The sequence below is a fragment of the Panulirus ornatus genome, chromosome 67 (genome assembly GCF_036320965.1).
Source record: "Panulirus ornatus isolate Po-2019 chromosome 67, ASM3632096v1, whole genome shotgun sequence".
Taxonomy (NCBI): domain Eukaryota; kingdom Metazoa; phylum Arthropoda; class Malacostraca; order Decapoda; family Palinuridae; genus Panulirus; species Panulirus ornatus.
Genome location: NC_092290.1, coordinates 3,099,158 through 3,117,799, shown reverse-complemented (window position 1 = coordinate 3,117,799; position 18,642 = coordinate 3,099,158). Strand labels below are relative to the sequence as shown.

The following is an 18,642-nucleotide window of genomic DNA, read 5'->3' as shown; positions in this document are numbered from 1 at the left end:
TTTGGACAATCACATGTATACCAAATGGCGTCCTAGCTTCGTCTCTTCGATGTATATCAACTGACTGTTATATTTCTCTCTTGCGTCTCCCCTGATGATGTGATTATTACACGAAAGTGCACTTGGGAACTTTTCGTGTTTCATTTTCCCCGTGGACTCATAGGAATATATATATATATATATATATATATATATATATATATATATATATATATATATATATATATATATATATATATATTCAAGTTTTATAACGACCATTAAAAACCAATTGAAACAATCAAAATGTCGTAGCACATGAGATATATGCCCAAATATGAAATGCCACGCTTCGCTACTGCCAAGAGGGCGATACGGAGGTGTGGAAGGTATAACAATTATGGCCATGTATAGGAGTTAGTAAAGAATATAATAACTAAATCACGCGCATCCCCCATGACACACAAATAGTAAACACACACACACACACACACACACACACACACACACACACATACAATGGAGGCAATTTTACGTTCTTTTAATCTTCTATTTATCTTCTCCTTGTTACATCATCTACCCATTGTTTTCCGTTAATATCATTCATCTAATCCATCTTTTCCCCTAACTGTTCGTTGTACTCGTCAAATGACATTTAGATGTCATCTCTTAGGGCTACTACTACTACTTCTACTACTACCACTACCACCACCACTACTACTACTACTACTCTCTCTCTCTCTCTCTCTCTCTCTCTCTCTCTCTCTCTCTCTCTCTCTCTCTCTCTCTCTCTCTCTCTCTCACCCATATAATTACGTTTCCTCCCTTACCCATAATCTATGTGATCAGAGGGGGTAATTAACCACGGCTCAAGATGGCAACAACGATACCTGGGGGGATGGGGGGGAGGCGAGGCTTTCACTCTCAAAGTTGTTGCCAGTTCGGGCAACAAACCCTCAAGGCACTAAACAAGCTGGGTCATGGTCGTCTTCTGTAATAAGGCAGAAATCTTGACTGAGAGAACGTTATTGATGCAATAAAGGCCGTGAATACTCAATGATACGACGGGAAGGGAATCAAGAGATTTAATAGATTTTAAGTTAGATTACTTGAGGAAGTGTGTGTGTGTGTGTGTGTGTGTGTGTGTGTGTGTGTGTGTGTGTGTGAGGGGGCGGGTGAGCGTGGGGAGAGGCCGTCGCTGGCTCCTGGGAGAGCGAGGGGAGCGCGAGGCTTCAGTCAGTCTCGACCCTCTGTGCCGACAGCGCGGACGAATCCCTCCTCGAGTGTCAACTTCAGGTGCTGTTGCTTTACACACACACACACACACACACACACACACACGAGGTGGACGGAAGGGAGGGAGGGAGAAAGAGAGGGAGGGAGGATGGAAAAGAAGGCAGGGAGGGAGGGTAACAGGAGAGGGGGAAATTTTCAGTGTTCTCATCTCCATCACCCGAGGTGGTCATCTGCCTCATTGTCAAGAGTGGTTGGTCGGTCGAGGGGCACCTTACCTGCCCACGAAGTGGCGCTGAAACACCGTCAGTTCGAGAGCTAAGGTTGAGTCAAACTGCCGGAGGAATGGGCGCTTGAGAACGCGGGCCGTCTTCACTACAGGGGAGACGGAGGACAATCCAAGCCGACAACCGTGCGTCCAGTGTGTGTTGATCGGACTGTATGGCGTGGGTGAGATCACCCTTGGGGGAGGGTGGTGGTGATATATGGCCACGTCAATATACCATAGCGACAGGGTGGTGGTGTCTGTGGTGCCGGAGGACGACCATGGTGGTGAGTGTGGCGAGGATGTGGTCGAGGCAGCGTGGCAGAGGACCAGCGACTGACGAGGAGGACCCCCCAGCGGTGGATTATGTCTTTCGAATCAAACTGTTTCGCCCGCGCCGTGTGTTGAGTTACCTGGGACTGATAACTTTAATGGTCTGGCTTCACAAGGCTTACGCACCTCCCAGAAGAACAGTTAATGTAGCAGCGTCAAAATACCTGTTATATTTATGCGTAAGAAAAAAAAAAAACCCGCGAGACTGGTCTAGATTGTCTCGCTTTGACTTAAAGGTTCGAACTGCGTGAGATTTTTTTTCGTTTTCACTCGGATGCCAGACACGTAACATGCTATATCCGTATCACGAACTGGTTACATAAGCCTCAGGTCAAGGGCCAGGCCATCCTACCCAAGGGTCGTATAGTCATGCTCAAGGGTCGTACCATCGTGCTCAAGGGTCGTGCCGTCGTGCTCAAGGGTCGTACCGTCGTGCTCAAGGGTCGTACCGTCGTGTTCAAGGGTCGTACCATCGTGCTCAAGGGTCGTACCGTCGTGTTCAAGGGTCGTACCATCGTGCTCAAGGGTCGTACCGTGGTGTTCAAGTGTCGTACCGTCGTACTCAAGGGTCGTATCGTGGTGTTCAAGGGTCGTATCGTGATGTTCAAGGGTCGTATCGTGATGTTCAAGGGTCGTACCGTGGTGTTTAGAGTGTTAAAATCTACCAATATTTGAAGTACAAAATTCATAATATTGGTAACAGGAACTTATGGTAAGTCATACATTGCCTCTGGAGGGTGTCAGATTGTGCGAGTTCCCACCACTCATTACAGATTATTATGATAATCATCTACATAATTACTCATCTTTACACACGACTAATTTATCTAGCTGACGTTGGTTGCTGTGAATCAGAGGTTGGTAATGTCTGTGTGGGGTTCGAACCTATGTTTATTCTGGCACTCTCTTACCCCCACAGAAACCCCTACCCACCCTCCCCACCCAACCCCCGCCTAACAAGGACATAAGGCTGAGGTTACGTCTCTCTACTGATTATCATAAACCATAGTTGCTGCTGGATGCCACCGAGGCATTGACCATAAATAATATCTCTTGTCCTCTATCACGCAAGAGGGAGCAACGAAAACGTCCATGGGTTACTCATATATACATATATATATATATATATATATATATATATATATATATATATATATATATATATATATATATATATATATATTGAAATCGAGGCTCTAATATAATAATTCGAGTGAAAGGCAGTCTTGCCTTCTATCGACAGTGTCGTCAATAACCCCATGTCGATTACGAAGGCATCTGTCGAATATTGGCGGTGAATACACAGTATGTGTGAATACGTTGAGTCGACGTTACGTCCGGTTTAATAGTGAGACATTCTCGTGTTGGTCTGTTGGGTAAACGTGTTAAGGGAATTGGTGGATATGCCAGTGATTACGATTCTTTTTTTTTTTAGGTAATTTCAGGCATTTAAGGTAATTTCAGGCATTTGATTGGTACACAGTGTTAATGACCGGTTAGGTTAGGTCCACCCCACTTCTCGAGTGTGACGGTACGATCCTTGAGCAACGACGGTACGATCCTTGAGCAACGACGGTACGATCCTTGAGCAACGACGGTACGATCCTTGAGCAACGACGGTACGATCCTTGAGCAACGACGGTACGATCCTTGAGCAACGACGGTACGATCCTTGAGCAACGACGGTACGATCCGTATACACGAAGGTGCGAATCTTGATGATGAAGGCCTGGCCTTTGGCCAATCGCTAAAGGGTCGTACCATAATGTTCAAGGGTCGTACCATAGTGTTCAAGGGTCGCACCGACGTGTTCAAGGGTCACACCATGATGTTCAAGGGTAGCATCGTCGTGCTCAAGGGTCGTACCGCCGTACTCAAAGGTGGTAACGTCCTGCTCAAAGGTCGTAACGTCATGCTTAAGGGCTGTACCGACGTGCCCAACGGTCGTAACGCAGTCCGAAAAGTCGTTTTGACAAGTAAACGCAGCTGGATTCGGTAATCTCCCCCAGGACAAACAAACAGTGTTCTCTCTTGTTATATTCTCCGTCCAACCTTAACACATCGAATGGCCACATATGTACCGCTCACCTCCAACGCTAACCACGGATTGCTACCACTGTATCGATCCTGCTGGTGTGTTCAGCAATCCTGAAACGAATAAGTACGAGAGGAAATGACCTCTGACGAGAGGAGATGACCTCTGACCAGAGGAGATGACCTCTGACCAGAGGAGATGACCTCTGACCAGAGGAGATGACCTCTAATTCAAAGAAAAAAACGTAGGAAAAGATTTGTCAATGAGGATGCCAGCTCCTGCTGTCTTACCTCAGCGAGGTAGCGTCAGTAACAGACGACTGAGCCACCAGGAAAAGCACTCCTCGCCTGGCTCCTTCTTTAGTTCCTACTTCTGGGAAAAGTGTTCGTACTGGAGGGAGGGATTTTCGTAACACACTCTCCCTACCCATCCTTTGCTCCCTGCCCCTCTTAGTCGCCTTCTACGACACGCAGAAGATACGTGGCCAGTATTCTTGCTCCCCCTCGGACGAGAATGATGAATGACAGTGATGCATAATCTAACATGAATTTCACGCAGGGAATTACTGTAGATTCTGAGCGATAGAGGGTGAATACTAAGGCACCGGGTTGGCTATTGTGCGAGTCAGGCCAGTGGATCTACGAACTGAAGTGTATCTACTGTATTAGATGCGTCACCGATAGATCACACAAAGTACCCAACTAAATGTATCTGATGCGTCACGATAGATCAGACCGTGTATCCAGTTACTGTATTACCTGTAATAACCGAATAACACACAGTTCCATACCACTGCTGTCCACAATGTGCGTAATTACCCATCAGTAGTTGCTTATCTTTACGGTGTGAGAAGGGGATTCTACACGCGTGTGAGTGTGTGCGTCTGTGTGTGTGAGTGTGTGCGTGTGTGTGTGTTTCTCTAATGCCTGAGCCTGTCTGTGAGTGAGGTCAGCAAGCATGTGAGTAAGGGTACCGAATTGGTGTGTGAGTCCGTCTATGCTGAGACACTTTGGTGAGTCAAGTCAGTGCGTATGTGAGAAAAACGAGTGTGTCCTTGTGAGTAACAGAACATCGAGCTAGTCTACTGTGAGCCCCGTGCCAGCTAGCTTGTAAGTTAGGTAGTTAGGTAACCCAAAATCAGGCCACGGGTCTTGTGACCTTGGCGTGTGTGAGCGAGTTTGAGCTGGATATGAAGCTTCGCAGTGTGAGAAAGATGATTTACTTTCTGGGTTATGAGGGTGAAAACGAGTATTTCAAACCCACCAGTGAACCACAGCGAAGAATACCCCGAATCATACCAGCGAGCCAGTTATATGGGCCCAGAAGTGGTTCATGAACACACAAGGGGGCCACGATTCCCGCGTGGTTCAGACCCGGGGACCAGCCGCTCAGCGTGGGAGCTACGTATCGCAGAGACAATATATGTGTGGTGTGGCACGTGATGTGTCAGGAGACCAGGGCAGTGGTCAAACAGTGATGTCATGCGATGTATCCTGCTACTGTATTTGCTGTAACGCCGGCATACCGTACAGCGTGCCCAACTACTGTATTTGATGCATCACCGAGAGACCATAAGGAGTATCTGTATCTACTGTATTTGATGCATCACCGATAGATCAGGCAAAGTACCCGACTGAATGTATCTGAGGCGTCGCCGATAGATCATACCGTGTATCCAGTTACTGTATTACCTGTAATAACCGAATAACACATAATTTCAGGACCACATGAAAGCAGTTAATTATGTTGCCCGGCCAAGGAGGGAGTGAAAGGCAACTGTATATATATATATATATATATATATATATATATATATATATATATATATATATATATATGGTCAATCAACCTCTTGAGCACGCTAATAGGACCTTTAAGGGTCATGTCAAAGGCCAAGACATCAATACCTAAAGGTCTCATGTTTGTGATCAAAGGTCATACCGTCGTGCTCAAGGGGTCAAGTGGTAATGATAATAATAATAATAATAATAATAATAATAATAATAATAATGATAATAACAGCAGCACCAACAATAATATTAACAGCCGTCTTGAACGTAATAAATAACACAAGAAAAAAAAACAGCAATCCAACAATAGTAGCGAAGCAAGTACTTGACAAATGCTATTGGCAATTCTACACATACCATCCCCAAGAACAATACAGAAATACCAGCAGGGAGAGAGAGAGAGAGAGAGAGAGAGAGAGAGAGAGAGAGAGAGAGAGAGAGAGAGAGAGAGAGAGAGAGAGAGAGAGAGAGAGAGGCGGTCTCCTCACACCGTCGAGGTTAAGGGAAACTATTCTTAGTTTTAGTGAGAGGAAAGAAGAGTGCCACACCCAAAGCCCAGCCTAATACGGGGAGCTTGGGATCATATCCCCATGCTGGGTGCTCTACAACCCCCCAGCTGCCGTGGAAGACGGGGGCTACCTACCATAGGGATGAAGACGAAAGAGGAACAGAACAAAGGAGGGAAGAAAGAAGGCCCCAGACAGACGCCAGATAACAGAGGGACATTCAAAAGGTGGTAAGAATTCGGTGAATAATAGAGAAATGGGGTAAGAAAAGTATGAATGATAGAGAACTAGGGGAATAAAATGGGATACGAGAAGCGGAAAGTGGACAAAAAATGCAGAACGAAGGAATGAGATGTAGAGATAACAAGCAGATATAGTGAGAGTGAGACCGAACGTATACATCTAGCTGGGAGTTACTGAAGAAAAAGATTAAAGTAATAATGAAGAGAACAATAAAAAATAGCAATTCTACAAATATCTTGTAATCTTATGAGAATAAATAATGATGAGTTTAATTAGATACGAAGTTAATTCTGAAAACGTGAGTAAGTAATAATAAGCTTAATGAGATACAAAGTTAAATACTAACACGTAACATTAGATATGTAAATTCACATGTCATGCAAATTATGCTAAATCTGGTAAGTGTCTCGAACACGTACAACAAAGCAGGAGTAAGACGCATTTTTGCCAACGCAACTTATGCAGACCCGAACACGAAAGATTTAGAACGAGTATGCAAATGAAGCTTATTATTTCCGTACGTTTGTAGAAATATATGCGATGATAAACTGATAATCATATATGTTGGATTACAAATACGTATTTCAAAGAAACGTATTCGCAAATTGCAGTCACAATCAGATAATCACAAATTGGTGATTATACAATGGGCAGCCACACACAGGTGATCATGAATTATAATCACAAATATATGATCGCAAATAGATGATTCGATGCAGCAGGAACTATAAAATAATTGATTATCAATAACGAATAACGGGTTATAGATGCAACAACAGTTCTTAGAAGAACGAAGCAGAGGATCGTAATTAAATATACATCTAAACAGGATTTCTGTTGCTGAGCTGCTGAGTTGCGTTTGTCTGTTTGCACCATTACGCTCTCAGACGCTGTGTACGCAAGGGCACCGACGCGCTCTCGCGTTCACCCCAGGTCTTGTCAGTCTTGCATCGTGTCCCGAGACCTGTGTGTGTGTGTGTGTGTGTGTGTGCTTGTGATGGTTATAGCAGCCCAGCGGTCGATGGCTGCCCGGGCTGGCCGAGCGACTCAACTAACACGTTCGCTGGAGTCACGCAAGGTCGCCACACGATCGCATTAATAACGTCATCTAAGTGACCAATCACACCAGCAGCTTCTTCCTGTATAAAAGGGAAAGTTTGATTCTCAATACACGTAAGTAAGGATGATGAAAAGTCATTTTTTTTTCTTCCGTGTTCAGGATAATCTCAGGTAATAATTCACTTTAATCCCGTTTCTTCTGTCAGTTTTCATGGACAGTGAATGAGTTAATCTATACCTAAAGCTTTCATCCATGAGGCAATGAGGAATCTGGTTCATTTCATGCCCTTTGAAACAGATGATTGCCCGCTCTGAGTCGCTGGAATACGTAAATATGGTTCGGATGTTCAAAATGTAGAGAATCATGGTTCAGAAATTAAGTAAGGTTCGAAGGTTCATGGTTTATGAGCAGCTCTGTTTTGAAGGTTCATGGCACACAGTCCAATTGACGCCTGAAGGTTCAAGGTTCATGAGCCATTAAACGTTCGAAGATACATGGTTCATTAACTATTCAGAGTCCGAAGATTCATTGGTCGTGGATCATCAGAGGAACGAAAACTAATGGTTCGTAAATAGAGGCTCGATGGATCGTGGTTCATGATTCACTTAAGGCGTCATGAATCGGGTTTCACAGCCACAATCAGGGCGGGGGGGGGGGGGGGATCAAGAGTTCTTTAACCGTGTGAATTTCAAAATTAAACGAATCCTGAATCACCAGTAACACGAATATTCTGATCGGTGTCCATTTGCAGATGACTCGGTCCGGCACCAAGTGCATATGACTCCAGTAATCATCACGATAGCTAACTTATAATCATTAATCAGGATCATAAATGAAAACAGTCACGAGAGGGGAATTGTGGACAATTTCTTATAAATACCAACACCACATTACCTCTCAGACTGTTATATTTCTTTCTTGTATCTCCCCTAATGATGCGATTATTACACGAAAGTGCACTTGGGAACTTATCGTGTTTCATTTCCCCGTGGACTCATAGAAATATATATATATATATATATATATATATATATATATATATATATATATATATATATATATATATATATATATATATATATATATATATATTCAAAAGACTGATGTTGAATACGTAAAACAGATATCACAACAAAAAACATGACCCCACACGCAGATGATACATCCTCGCACTCTTGTGTAATGTGAACCTCATCATTTGTTTATGTTTCCCCCGAGCGACAATGGCGAGGGTACGTTAATACCGTCGATCAATGATACGACGGCCAAGTTCACCGGGATCTTCCCCTTGTGAGTCTTCTTCAAAACTAACACCAGGTTCTGTAAGTGGCATATCTAGAGCATGGTATAGGGGCTCTGGCTGAAGAACCTATAATTCTTAATGGTCGTTCAATCTAATAACGTATAATTCTAGATGAGATAAGAATACTTTAGCACAGGTGTCGGTCTTCCTAGAGGTCATTTGCTTTCAAGGGACTACGAACACACACGGACTTGCGGCTTCATCAACAGGATTGATTATCTACCAGGCAGACACTGGCAGTTCTGTCGATAGAGTGAGAAATGGTTGATGTTAACACCTATAACCAACTCCACAAGGGATGGTATGGGATTATCAGAGTCTAGAATGACATCGTTCTGTGAGTTGGGCTATAATTCGCTGTTCTTATCACAACCTTTCAATGTATAGATTAGTCCACCTTGATTTCGTCTCTCACCATATCTATCCACCTCTTTTGAAGTCTTCTTCTTCTTCTTCCCTTTGTGCCTTCAGCTCATTTACCATATACCTTCTTAGAATTATTTATCATGTGAACAAGTACGTCCTCTTGTGGATCCTTATTCTATGGGGCTCCTGCAGCGCTTAGAGAGCCATCCACGTCCACCAGACGGGGGACCACTTGCCAAGAGGTGTGTGGTGAGACTATGAGCATCACTTCGTGGTACCCTTGTAATCTGGTCTGCGCGTGTTAAAGCCTCACACATTCCACACCGACTGAAGCATCAGGACGGAAGACATATTTGAGATGCTCCATCGTCAGTGCCCCGGGGGCGTTGGAGCGACATTCCACGGTGGCTCTCAATGCCATGGTCTACCTGCCACGCGTTCTCTGATCCGTGGCAGCATCCACGTCCGACGGAGAGGATTTCATCACTGAGGGGATGAGAAGCGTTGTTTCAACCGTGGCGAGTTTACAGATGTGGGCTATCTGGCCACAAGATAATATCAGAGGAGCAGACATCAGTCATTAGTCTGGTGTCGTAACAAGGGAGGAACCATTACCCACTAGTACAGGGTGGTACCAGGGGAACAAACATTGCATAGTAGATGAGCAAGTCTGCCAGTTAACTACCTAATTACCATTACATCATAGATGTAATGGTAATTAGCCTTCTTCTCTAACTTTAGACGAACGTAAATGTGACCTGGATTACGACACCGTGCATCAAACGACCGGTCACTTCTACAAATGACCTCTTCACCATGTCCTCACTCGTCCCTCTCTTTCTGTGGCCAATCATCAGACTCTGTTTCAATGACATTCACAACTAAAAGTTGTTATCAACGATGACCTAAATCATATATGTTTATTGTGGAGCTCCGGCGCCCACGATCTTTTGCCTGGTCTGAATATCTTCAGCCATTGAGGAACTGAAGTGCAAATTACTTAGTTATTTGGTATGGCTACCATGATCAAAAGGTCTTCCAGTACTACCCTATTTGGTTTCCTCGCTGTTACTTGATAATCGTAGCCGAAGGGTGTTCAATATCGGTGTATAAGATTCTAGTGTCTCTACTTTCTGTACACAGGATGTTCTGTGGTTTGGTGCCTGATGAGTGATAAAAGAAACACCTCCCCATCCCATGTTCTGTTAAGATAAATAATGAGACGTATTTAGACAAACAGAGAGGGTTCTAATCATGGTGTGCTGGAGTCGACCCACACCCAACCCCTGCGTTCGTCCTTCCCTCGAGGCTGGTCGATAAAAGGGTACCTGGCTCAGGTTAGACTGTGTGTGTGTGTGTGTGTGTGTGTGTGTGTGTGTGTGTGTGTGTGTGTGTGTGTGTGTGTGTGTTCATGAATACATACGAGTAAAGACATGGTACACAAACACACAGCGGTATAGTCATGGTACACAAATACAAGGTTAAGAGACGAAGCAACACGAGTTTAAAATTTTCCGTGACACATGAAGTAAAATACTTATCATACACACACACACACACACACACACACACACACACACACACACACACAAACGTATACAAACACATGCATACATACACCTGGGTTCTTTTGGCACCACATCTGTGGGGAACCACGACCTTGGGGCAAGCCAATACAACTGGTTTTGAATCTAAATCAGGAAAAGCTGTCGACAGTCACCTTGCCCTGGGGCCATGTAAGCAGCAGGGAATTTCCTCAGTACACACACTCACTGAGGATGGGCTGAGGTAAGAACTCTCAGACAGTTCTCTTGGCAGATGGTACTCCCAGGAGCTGGTTCCCTCAGGAACTGGTTCTCCCAGCAGGTGGATCTCTCATCAGCAGGTGATCTGAGCAGCTGGTTCTCTCAGGAGCGGGCCATCTCGGCGAGGGGGGGGGGGTTCTCTCAGTAAGTGGTTCTCTCTCAGCAGTTGGTACAGAAGGGTCGTCACGTCGTGGCCAAGATGGTGAAAGACTGGGTTGTAAAAACGAATAGGCTGGTTTATTTTTTCTTTCTCCCCCCTTGCATTCTTAAGATGCCGTAAATTCTTCATCTTTTCTTCTTCTTCCTCCTTCATCCCATGAAGTTTTCTACGTTCTACTTTTGTCGTCTCTTCCGTGAGGACTTTCGTGTCGAGCCACAACCTTCTTAGAAAGAAGAGTGGAGGCCATACACCCAGGTGCTTATGATAGATCATCAGTTAGCCAACACGATGGTAACGACTTAAGTCGTCTTTTGAACATTCTAATTCTCTCTCTCTCTCTCTCTCTCTCTCTCTCTCTCTCTCTCTCTCTCTCTCTCTCTCTCTCTCTCTCTCTCTCTCACACACACACACACACACACACACAGTAGCATGCTTTCCTATAATAAGTGGGAAAAACATGTACCTATAAACCCTTGCACACGCAATATCGGCTATTCCGTCGTTCTCCACAATCAAATGACTGGCCTCCTCCATTCCCAGATAACACTATCTCATCTTATCTACACGTGTGGAGGGACTTGGAAAATAATGAACCGTCAAGAGTTGAGGACAAATAGAAATTCAGGTCTTCGTTAACATAAAAAAAAACTCTGCTTCTTGCAGTAGATCCCGGGCAATAACTTTGTCCACCACAGAGGAAAAGATATATTACAACTCTATTTTTCCGTGCTAGACGTAACCAGTGTAGCAATTGGACACTCACGGACATCGGCTCATTAAGTACTACAAAGTCGTACATTAGGAGCATACACTCGGCCACATCTCAGATGATGCCGTACTGAAATACTATTTTGCCGTCACGTTTGATTTTCACGTAAATGATTCTAACACATCGGCTGTTACATGTTAGTTTTACAGACTGTTTTTAGCCACCCATACTGATTTTGATGCTCTAATTCTGCCTATCGCACAAAAAATTGCGATGAAAGAAAGTCTCCCGTGAAACAATTCACTTAGGAGGGTCTGTGTTGAGTAAGTTTATCTTTTCCTTTTAATAAATAGACACAGATCTTGCGGGAAATGTCCTCAAGTTGAGAAGGGTGATAATAGGTAATGAAGTCTAATAATTTTACATTACACATTATCTTAAATCACTTATGGGATAGACTGGGTGATATTATCCTTTAATCCCCCCCTCCTACACTGATATGTAAATGAAGAGGCACATTCTGCCTCAAAGATAAACCGGTCGTAATTTTTTGACATCCTTAATCAAAATGTTTCTCGAAATCATGATGATTAAACGAGCTAACCCCTGCGTGGCACGTCCTTTGTCTGGGACATAATTGTAAATGCGTGCGAGGTATGCTATTCTTACTGACGAGAGAGAGAGAGAGAGAGAGAGAGAGAGAGAGAGAGAGAGAGAGAGAGAGAGAGAGAGAGAGAGAGAGAGAGAGAGTTCTCTTGTGTGTGTGTGTGTGTGGAGGGGGATGAGGGGGAGTCGTAATTGCACCCTCCTACCCCCTATGGTCGAACATGTTCTTAAGCCACAGTAAACATTGCACGAACGTCTCACGAATGTCTGTTTCCACGTCTCTTCCGACGGAATGTTTTGCGTAGGTCAGAGGTCAGTCCGTTCGTGTAATACCTTATACCTATACATCTAATTCGTGTCAACAAAAATTTGATACCAACTTTATGTATCTAATTATACATCAGTTTAATCGTCTATGTGCATAATTACTCATTTTGTTGTAAACTAATTTTTTTACTTATCTATAAATTCATCCTTATATATATATGATAATCTTACGAGACAATATCAAACACCTCCTTCGCAGTATTTCACCGTTCGATTCTCTGTTTACCAGTGATTTCCACTTGACTGACATCCAGGAGTACGTGTTGAAAGGCATGACAGGTGGGGCGAGCCGGCGATGACAGCTGACATCTGCCGCTGACAGCCATCCCCTGCTGACACAGGTGGCTGATTACGTCCATGACACTTCAGGGACTTGACACACATCTGTCAGTGACACCTGTAGCACATAGCTGAGCAAGCGAAATTAAAACGCGCTAGGCACAGGAACCTTCCCCGACAGTTTGGACTCTCATATCCAGTCGGTCGGTCAGTCGTATACGTTTGCCAGAATTATTTCATTCATGGAATTCGCCGAAATGATAATTCATATTTACTATCCCAAGCCATTAAATGATAGAGAGCTACTTATGGTGGCACGCCTTCCTTACATACACTGTTTACATTCTCTTTCGATGTACGTAGCTCGTTTCTTGACACGAAGGTTATTTCTGATATACGTTGGTCGTTTCTGTATACGTTAGTCATCGTATTATGGGATTCAAAGTGGTTAGGGAAGGACAGATATGCTTTGGCGGGGTTCTGATGGGCACTGGCTTGCATTGCCTGGCTGCTGGTGATGGTGGAAGATGCGTCACTGAGGAGGTTTGTTATGCATGTTTAGAGGTCGACTCTGGCTCGTTGAGGAAGGAGAACACAGTTTGCTCGAGAGATGAGTCATATTCACCACAACGGACGCATCGGTGGGCGAAGAAGTACAGTTCTGCTTGTAAGAAAGCGGGGTTTGTTCTGCTAGAAAGTCGAACTTACTTGCTAAAAAGCGGAGTCGAAGTCGCTAAAGTGTGGTTTGCTGGAAAGCGAGTCGTGTATGATCAGAGGTACGGATTGGTTTGGTAAGAGATTGGGGGGCGGGCGGCCTGGTTTTCTAGTGGGCTCATCTTACTAGGTGTCGAAGTATTAGAACGACATGTCCAACTTCCAAAAGAGTAGGGTCCTTTTTCTATAGAGGGTAGAGTCCTATTTCCTAGAGAGTAGAAGTTCGGTGTGCTAGAGAACCTAAGGTTGAGTTCCTGTATCCGGTTCGCACGCGTCTGGCATCGACCAGTGTCTTCGACCCGCTCGACCGTCCTGTACCTACGTGGTGAACACGTGCAGCTGGTTCACGTGATCCAAGCCCTCGTCATGTAGTGTTCTCTGTCACTTTATGGTCTGTCCTCGAAGTGACTCGATCTGGGACATATTCTTTTCCTCCTATCTTGTGTGGCGAGAGAACGTTTAACCCCGTTTATGGCCCAGAGTCTCTCGATTACATTTTTAAATCCTTGAACACGTCGTCATACCCAAGGGTCGTACTGTCGTGCTACTGGATCGCATGGTCGTCTTCCAGGGTCGCACCGTCGTGCTCAAGGATTATAATTTTCGTCAGCACGAACGCGTGAGCACGAATGTCATCTAACTGCCTTGGCTTGATATCTTCCTTGATTCCTCCAGCAAAAAAAAAAAAAAAAAGAAAAAAAAAGATCTCATCCACACGCATCTCATCGTGTCTTTGTCTTCCACAGGGAACAACTGGCTGACTGGTTCGCGATTCCCCATCGTCGGCACATTCGATTCTCCCTTCTCGTCCTCCTCGCCAGCAGCCGCCAGCAACAGTAGGATGGGTCGCCGAAGGATCAAGCGGTGCATCACTGCCGAACTTAAGGACCTGCTCCTCGACTCGGGCGGCAGGTGGTTCCGTCCCGTCAATTCCTGTGACGAGGTCTTCCCGGGCGTCCTGCTGGGCGATGCGTGAGTGCAACTACCCATTTTGTAATTCCCTGTCTGTAATTACTTATTTGTATCGTACAGGAGAGAGTTCTGTATCCGGGTGTTTGTGTGTGTGTGTAAAAGCACACTGGTCGATTCTTAAGTATATATCCCAGGTCCTCCTACACCTAGGACACATGTATCCCGGGCCCTCCCACAGTGAAGAACACATCCCAGGTCCTCCCACACAATGAGGAACACACCCCCAGGACCTCCTACCGAATTCGTCTTTCCTCCTGCAGCGACACTGCATTGTCCACCCAGAGCGTTAAGGAGCTGAGCATCACCCACATCCTGAACGCAGCCCAGGGCCACAACAACCACGCCTACGGCGGCTACGTCAGCACCTCCCCGACCTACTACGCCAAGCTCCGCGGCATCAAGTACCTCGGCATCCCAGCCATGGACATGCCAGGCTTCTACATCAAGCCGTATCTCCGGGATGCCGCGGACTTCATCAACGGCGCTCTCAAGGAGGGAGGTTGGTGCCTCTCTGGTTTTCTGTAAAGCAAATTTTAGTCCTCTCTCTCTTTCTCTCTCTCTCACTGTTTTCTGCACAGCAGGCGCTTCTCTCTCTCTCTCTCTCTCTCTCTCTCGGTTTCTGTACATCTAGTTTGGATAACTCATTTTCTGTACGGCAAACTTTAGTACCTCTCTCATTCCCTTATAGTAACCTTTACTACTTCCACTGCTTCCTGTACAGCAAACTGTCTCCTGCCCCTGTATTCTCCAACACAGAACATGTCATGTTCGAGTCATAAGATATACAGTTCCAGCTCTAGCGTTCTGATCCCACTTAAATTGAATCTTGTCAGGAAATGATCGTCGCACTATACGGATACACTGTTCCTTGTTCAGTCATGTGTTGGAGGAACAGAGGGAAAGGTACAGACACTTCAGCAGGTGTAAGGAGAGCTAATAAAAGGTGTGTTCTCTTGGTTGCAGGTAGGGTGTTGGTACACTGCCAGTGTGGCATCTCCCGCTCTGCAGCACTGGTGGCAGGCTTCCTGATGCTAAAGCGTGGAATGAACGTCCAATCTGCTCTCGCTACCATCAAGTACGTCCACACACACACACACACACACACACACATCGTTCACGATACTATGCGTAATCATGATAATGCTGTATACCTTCCGTGTTTCTTTGTAGATTAGGGATGTCATGTACTGCCTCAGGCGCAGCGATCATAACTAAAAAAAACCCTCCTACAGGAAGAAGAGAAACATCTTCCCCAACCAGGGCTTCCTGAGCCAACTGTGCGATCTCGATTACGAGCTCCGGCGCAGCGGGGACCTGCCCGACAACCCTGAGGATCGGCCCGCCTCGCCCGTCTTGGAGACAGACCGCGAGGTCTCCCCGTTCCGCAACCCGAACGCCTACCCGAGGTTTACCCTCGTGCCCAGCAGGGTCCTCGACACCTACACCAGCACCAAGAACTACGTGGTGCCCCGCAGATCCACCTCCGTCGACAGATACGAGCCACCTCTCAAAAACTTCCAGCACAATCCCCTGATCGACTCCTCCCTGCGCAGGGCTAGGAGTCCCGCGAGGTCTCTGTCACCTGCCCGGAGGTCAAGCCTCTCCTACTCTCCCTACGACGATGAGGTGGAGGACGAACTGTCTCACAACCCTAAGGTATTCGACACATACAGGCGGTACGCGAGGTCCGTTACTTCCCCGCTGCCTTCAGTCACCGCGAAGACCATCGACTACGACACCATCAGATACCCGAGGTCCTACTACTACGACAGGTACTACCCGACGTACGACTACCTTAGCAGCCTGGACAAATACTACGACACGTTCAAGTACCACAGAGATGTGACACCCCTACTGTCCCCCTCCACCGTCTACAGGACCTACAAGGTGTACCCAGAAAAGGCCTACCTCATGGGTTCTTCGTACGTTCCAACCTACCCCTACACCTCCAGGTACTACCCCATGGTTACCAGGTACCCCCTCAGCACCCGCACTCTCCTCTGGACATAAGATCGAACTCTACGTCTTCAGCTATTCATCCAAGTGATCTCTCCTTTTTGGCCAATACGACCAATTTGCCGAATCTATATTGATGTCGCTTATAAATCTATGACGCTGATACAGTTTATGCATCAGACTCTAACACCTGGAAGCGTTTCCGTCGGTAAAGTGCTTCTCTATGAATTAATTGACTTATATTCTATCAGCGAAAGAAAGGCGGTCTACCTACAAGGCCCTGTATCAGACAAGGTGACGTATTACGTATAGCAGTATTGATAACAGCGACGTTGCCCCCATAGTATGCTGGGATCTTCATTCTAGAATTCATATAAATCACTAAAAGCATAACTCTTTAATCCATCAAGGGCTAAAAACATTTAACTGAAAATCTATCGTATAAATGAAATCATGTTAATGCATACAATAATAATCATACTGTACATATTGTACATAATCTAATGATGTTGTACTATCAAACTCATACAGAGTGAAATAAAGTGTTCAGGCATATTTTAACAATTTAAGTAATGCTAAATCTGAGTACCGATAGTCCACCATATTTAGCATAGTAACCACGCGCGTAGTGCTGGCTAAGTAGGGGACGCGGGTATAGGAGGAACCTGCCGTGTGTCGGAGTGAGAGTCGAGACTGACGCTCGTTAACACTCCTTTCGCGCGCCTCCTATCTAGGCTTACTAACCATTTTTGTTAGTTGCAAAGGGTCCATGACTCGTCAGGGTTCAGGTCCCAGGTTTCTTAAGGGAGGGAGGGTGTTCAGGCTGGGTTTTTGTAGGTGCGAACAGAAACCGTAGCACCTAAAAGAAATCCTCCATCGTTCGCCCTCTTGTATGTAATGTAGAGGTTCTTGTTTTCTGTAAGGGGGAACTTTAGGATCCCCAGCCTCATAAATTCTACCCTCATACCCTCGGCAACGCCAGGGTTTAAAATGGTAGAACACATGTCATGGATGTTACCGTTTAGGGTTTCTATATTTCTTTTTATATATGTAGGACGATGGGGTAAATATTTTCTGGGTCGAAAATTTTGGGGTTATATTTCAGGTCTCAAGACGGCTAGGCTATGTCCTCTAGTTTCTCTCATAGCCGCAGTGAAAAGCCTTTGGAGTCTGCCATTTCAGGTGAGACGATACCACTGCCCTTGATCTTATCATTAAGAATGAAAAATCTATTTTCGGGGGAGAGCCACGGGAATATAAGCCTATACAATATCTTCCTTCAGTTGCTCCGCGAAATATTTGACGCAAAGTGTCTGTTATGAACTTTTGTTTACTAATGCTTTTAATAAAAATCGACCATTTATTACCTCTCTTTGAATCACCTGAAGCACATTTTACAGTCAGTTCTTCATTACATGAGACTGAGTACTAATGTTAAACCGACGGAAAAAAGAATTTAAATGCATGAAAGAAGCAACAAGTCCAGCCATGCAGCTGTCTTTATATCATCATTATTATCATTATTATCATCATCATCATTATTACTGTTATCATCATTATCATATAAGCTGACGGAGAACGGACAACTGAGTGTCGCGATCAAAACCAGGTCGCCATATATGTGGTGATGAGAGGAGATGGAGTGAGTATTTTGAAGGTTTGTTGAATGTGTTTGATGATAAGAGTGGCAGATATAGGGTGTTTCAGTTTGACCCATCATCGACGAACACGAAAAGTTCAACAAACAGTCTTTGGAACCTGGCCTCCACAGCCACTAATAAGTGCCGTGAGTAACATCAGCTGTTGGAACAAAACCCACGGGACAGGTGTGCATGCAAAGCAAACATTGTCCCAAACATGACTCAAATGTACGGTGAGTATTTCAATTATCCTGAACATTTGAGGAAAGTGGTTAACATTAATAGATTGGTGGTGATCATTAGACACTGAAGGCCTTGATAACCCAGTGAGTCGACGGGCCTAAAGCCCAGTTACCAACTA

General features: G+C 45.1%; 1 protein-coding gene across 2 annotated transcripts; it reads left to right on the top strand.

Moving 5' to 3' along the window:
• Nucleotides 1–1,124: 1,124 nt before the first annotated feature.
• On the top strand, nucleotides 1,125–18,004 carry LOC139747095 (uncharacterized). 2 transcript variants are annotated; one of them, XM_071658912.1, is made up of 5 exons: nucleotides 1,125–1,275; nucleotides 14,460–14,685; nucleotides 14,946–15,184; nucleotides 15,649–15,760; nucleotides 15,918–18,004. In XM_071658912.1, the coding sequence occupies exons 2-5, from the start codon at nucleotides 14,555–14,557 to the stop codon at nucleotides 16,693–16,695; spliced, it is 1,260 nt and encodes a 419-aa protein (XP_071515013.1). In that variant the 5' UTR covers nucleotides 1,125–1,275; nucleotides 14,460–14,554; the 3' UTR covers nucleotides 16,696–18,004. The 2 variants fall into 2 exon arrangements, with proteins under 2 accessions (XP_071515013.1, XP_071515014.1); XM_071658913.1 differs by lacking the exon at nucleotides 1,125–1,275 and adding an exon at nucleotides 10,836–10,901.
• The last annotated feature ends 638 nt before the right edge of the window (nucleotides 18,005–18,642 follow it).

Coding starts and splice junctions, on each gene's coding strand:
- LOC139747095 (XM_071658912.1), top strand. CDS start 14,555: ATGGGTCGCCGAAGGATCAAGCGGTGCATCACTGCCGAACTTAAGGAC. Junction 14,686..14,945: donor GGCGTCCTGCTGGGCGATGC/GTGAGTGCAACT, acceptor TTCCTCCTGCAG/CGACACTGCATTGTCCACCC. Junction 15,185..15,648: donor CGGCGCTCTCAAGGAGGGAG/GTTGGTGCCTCT, acceptor TCTTGGTTGCAG/GTAGGGTGTTGGTACACTGC.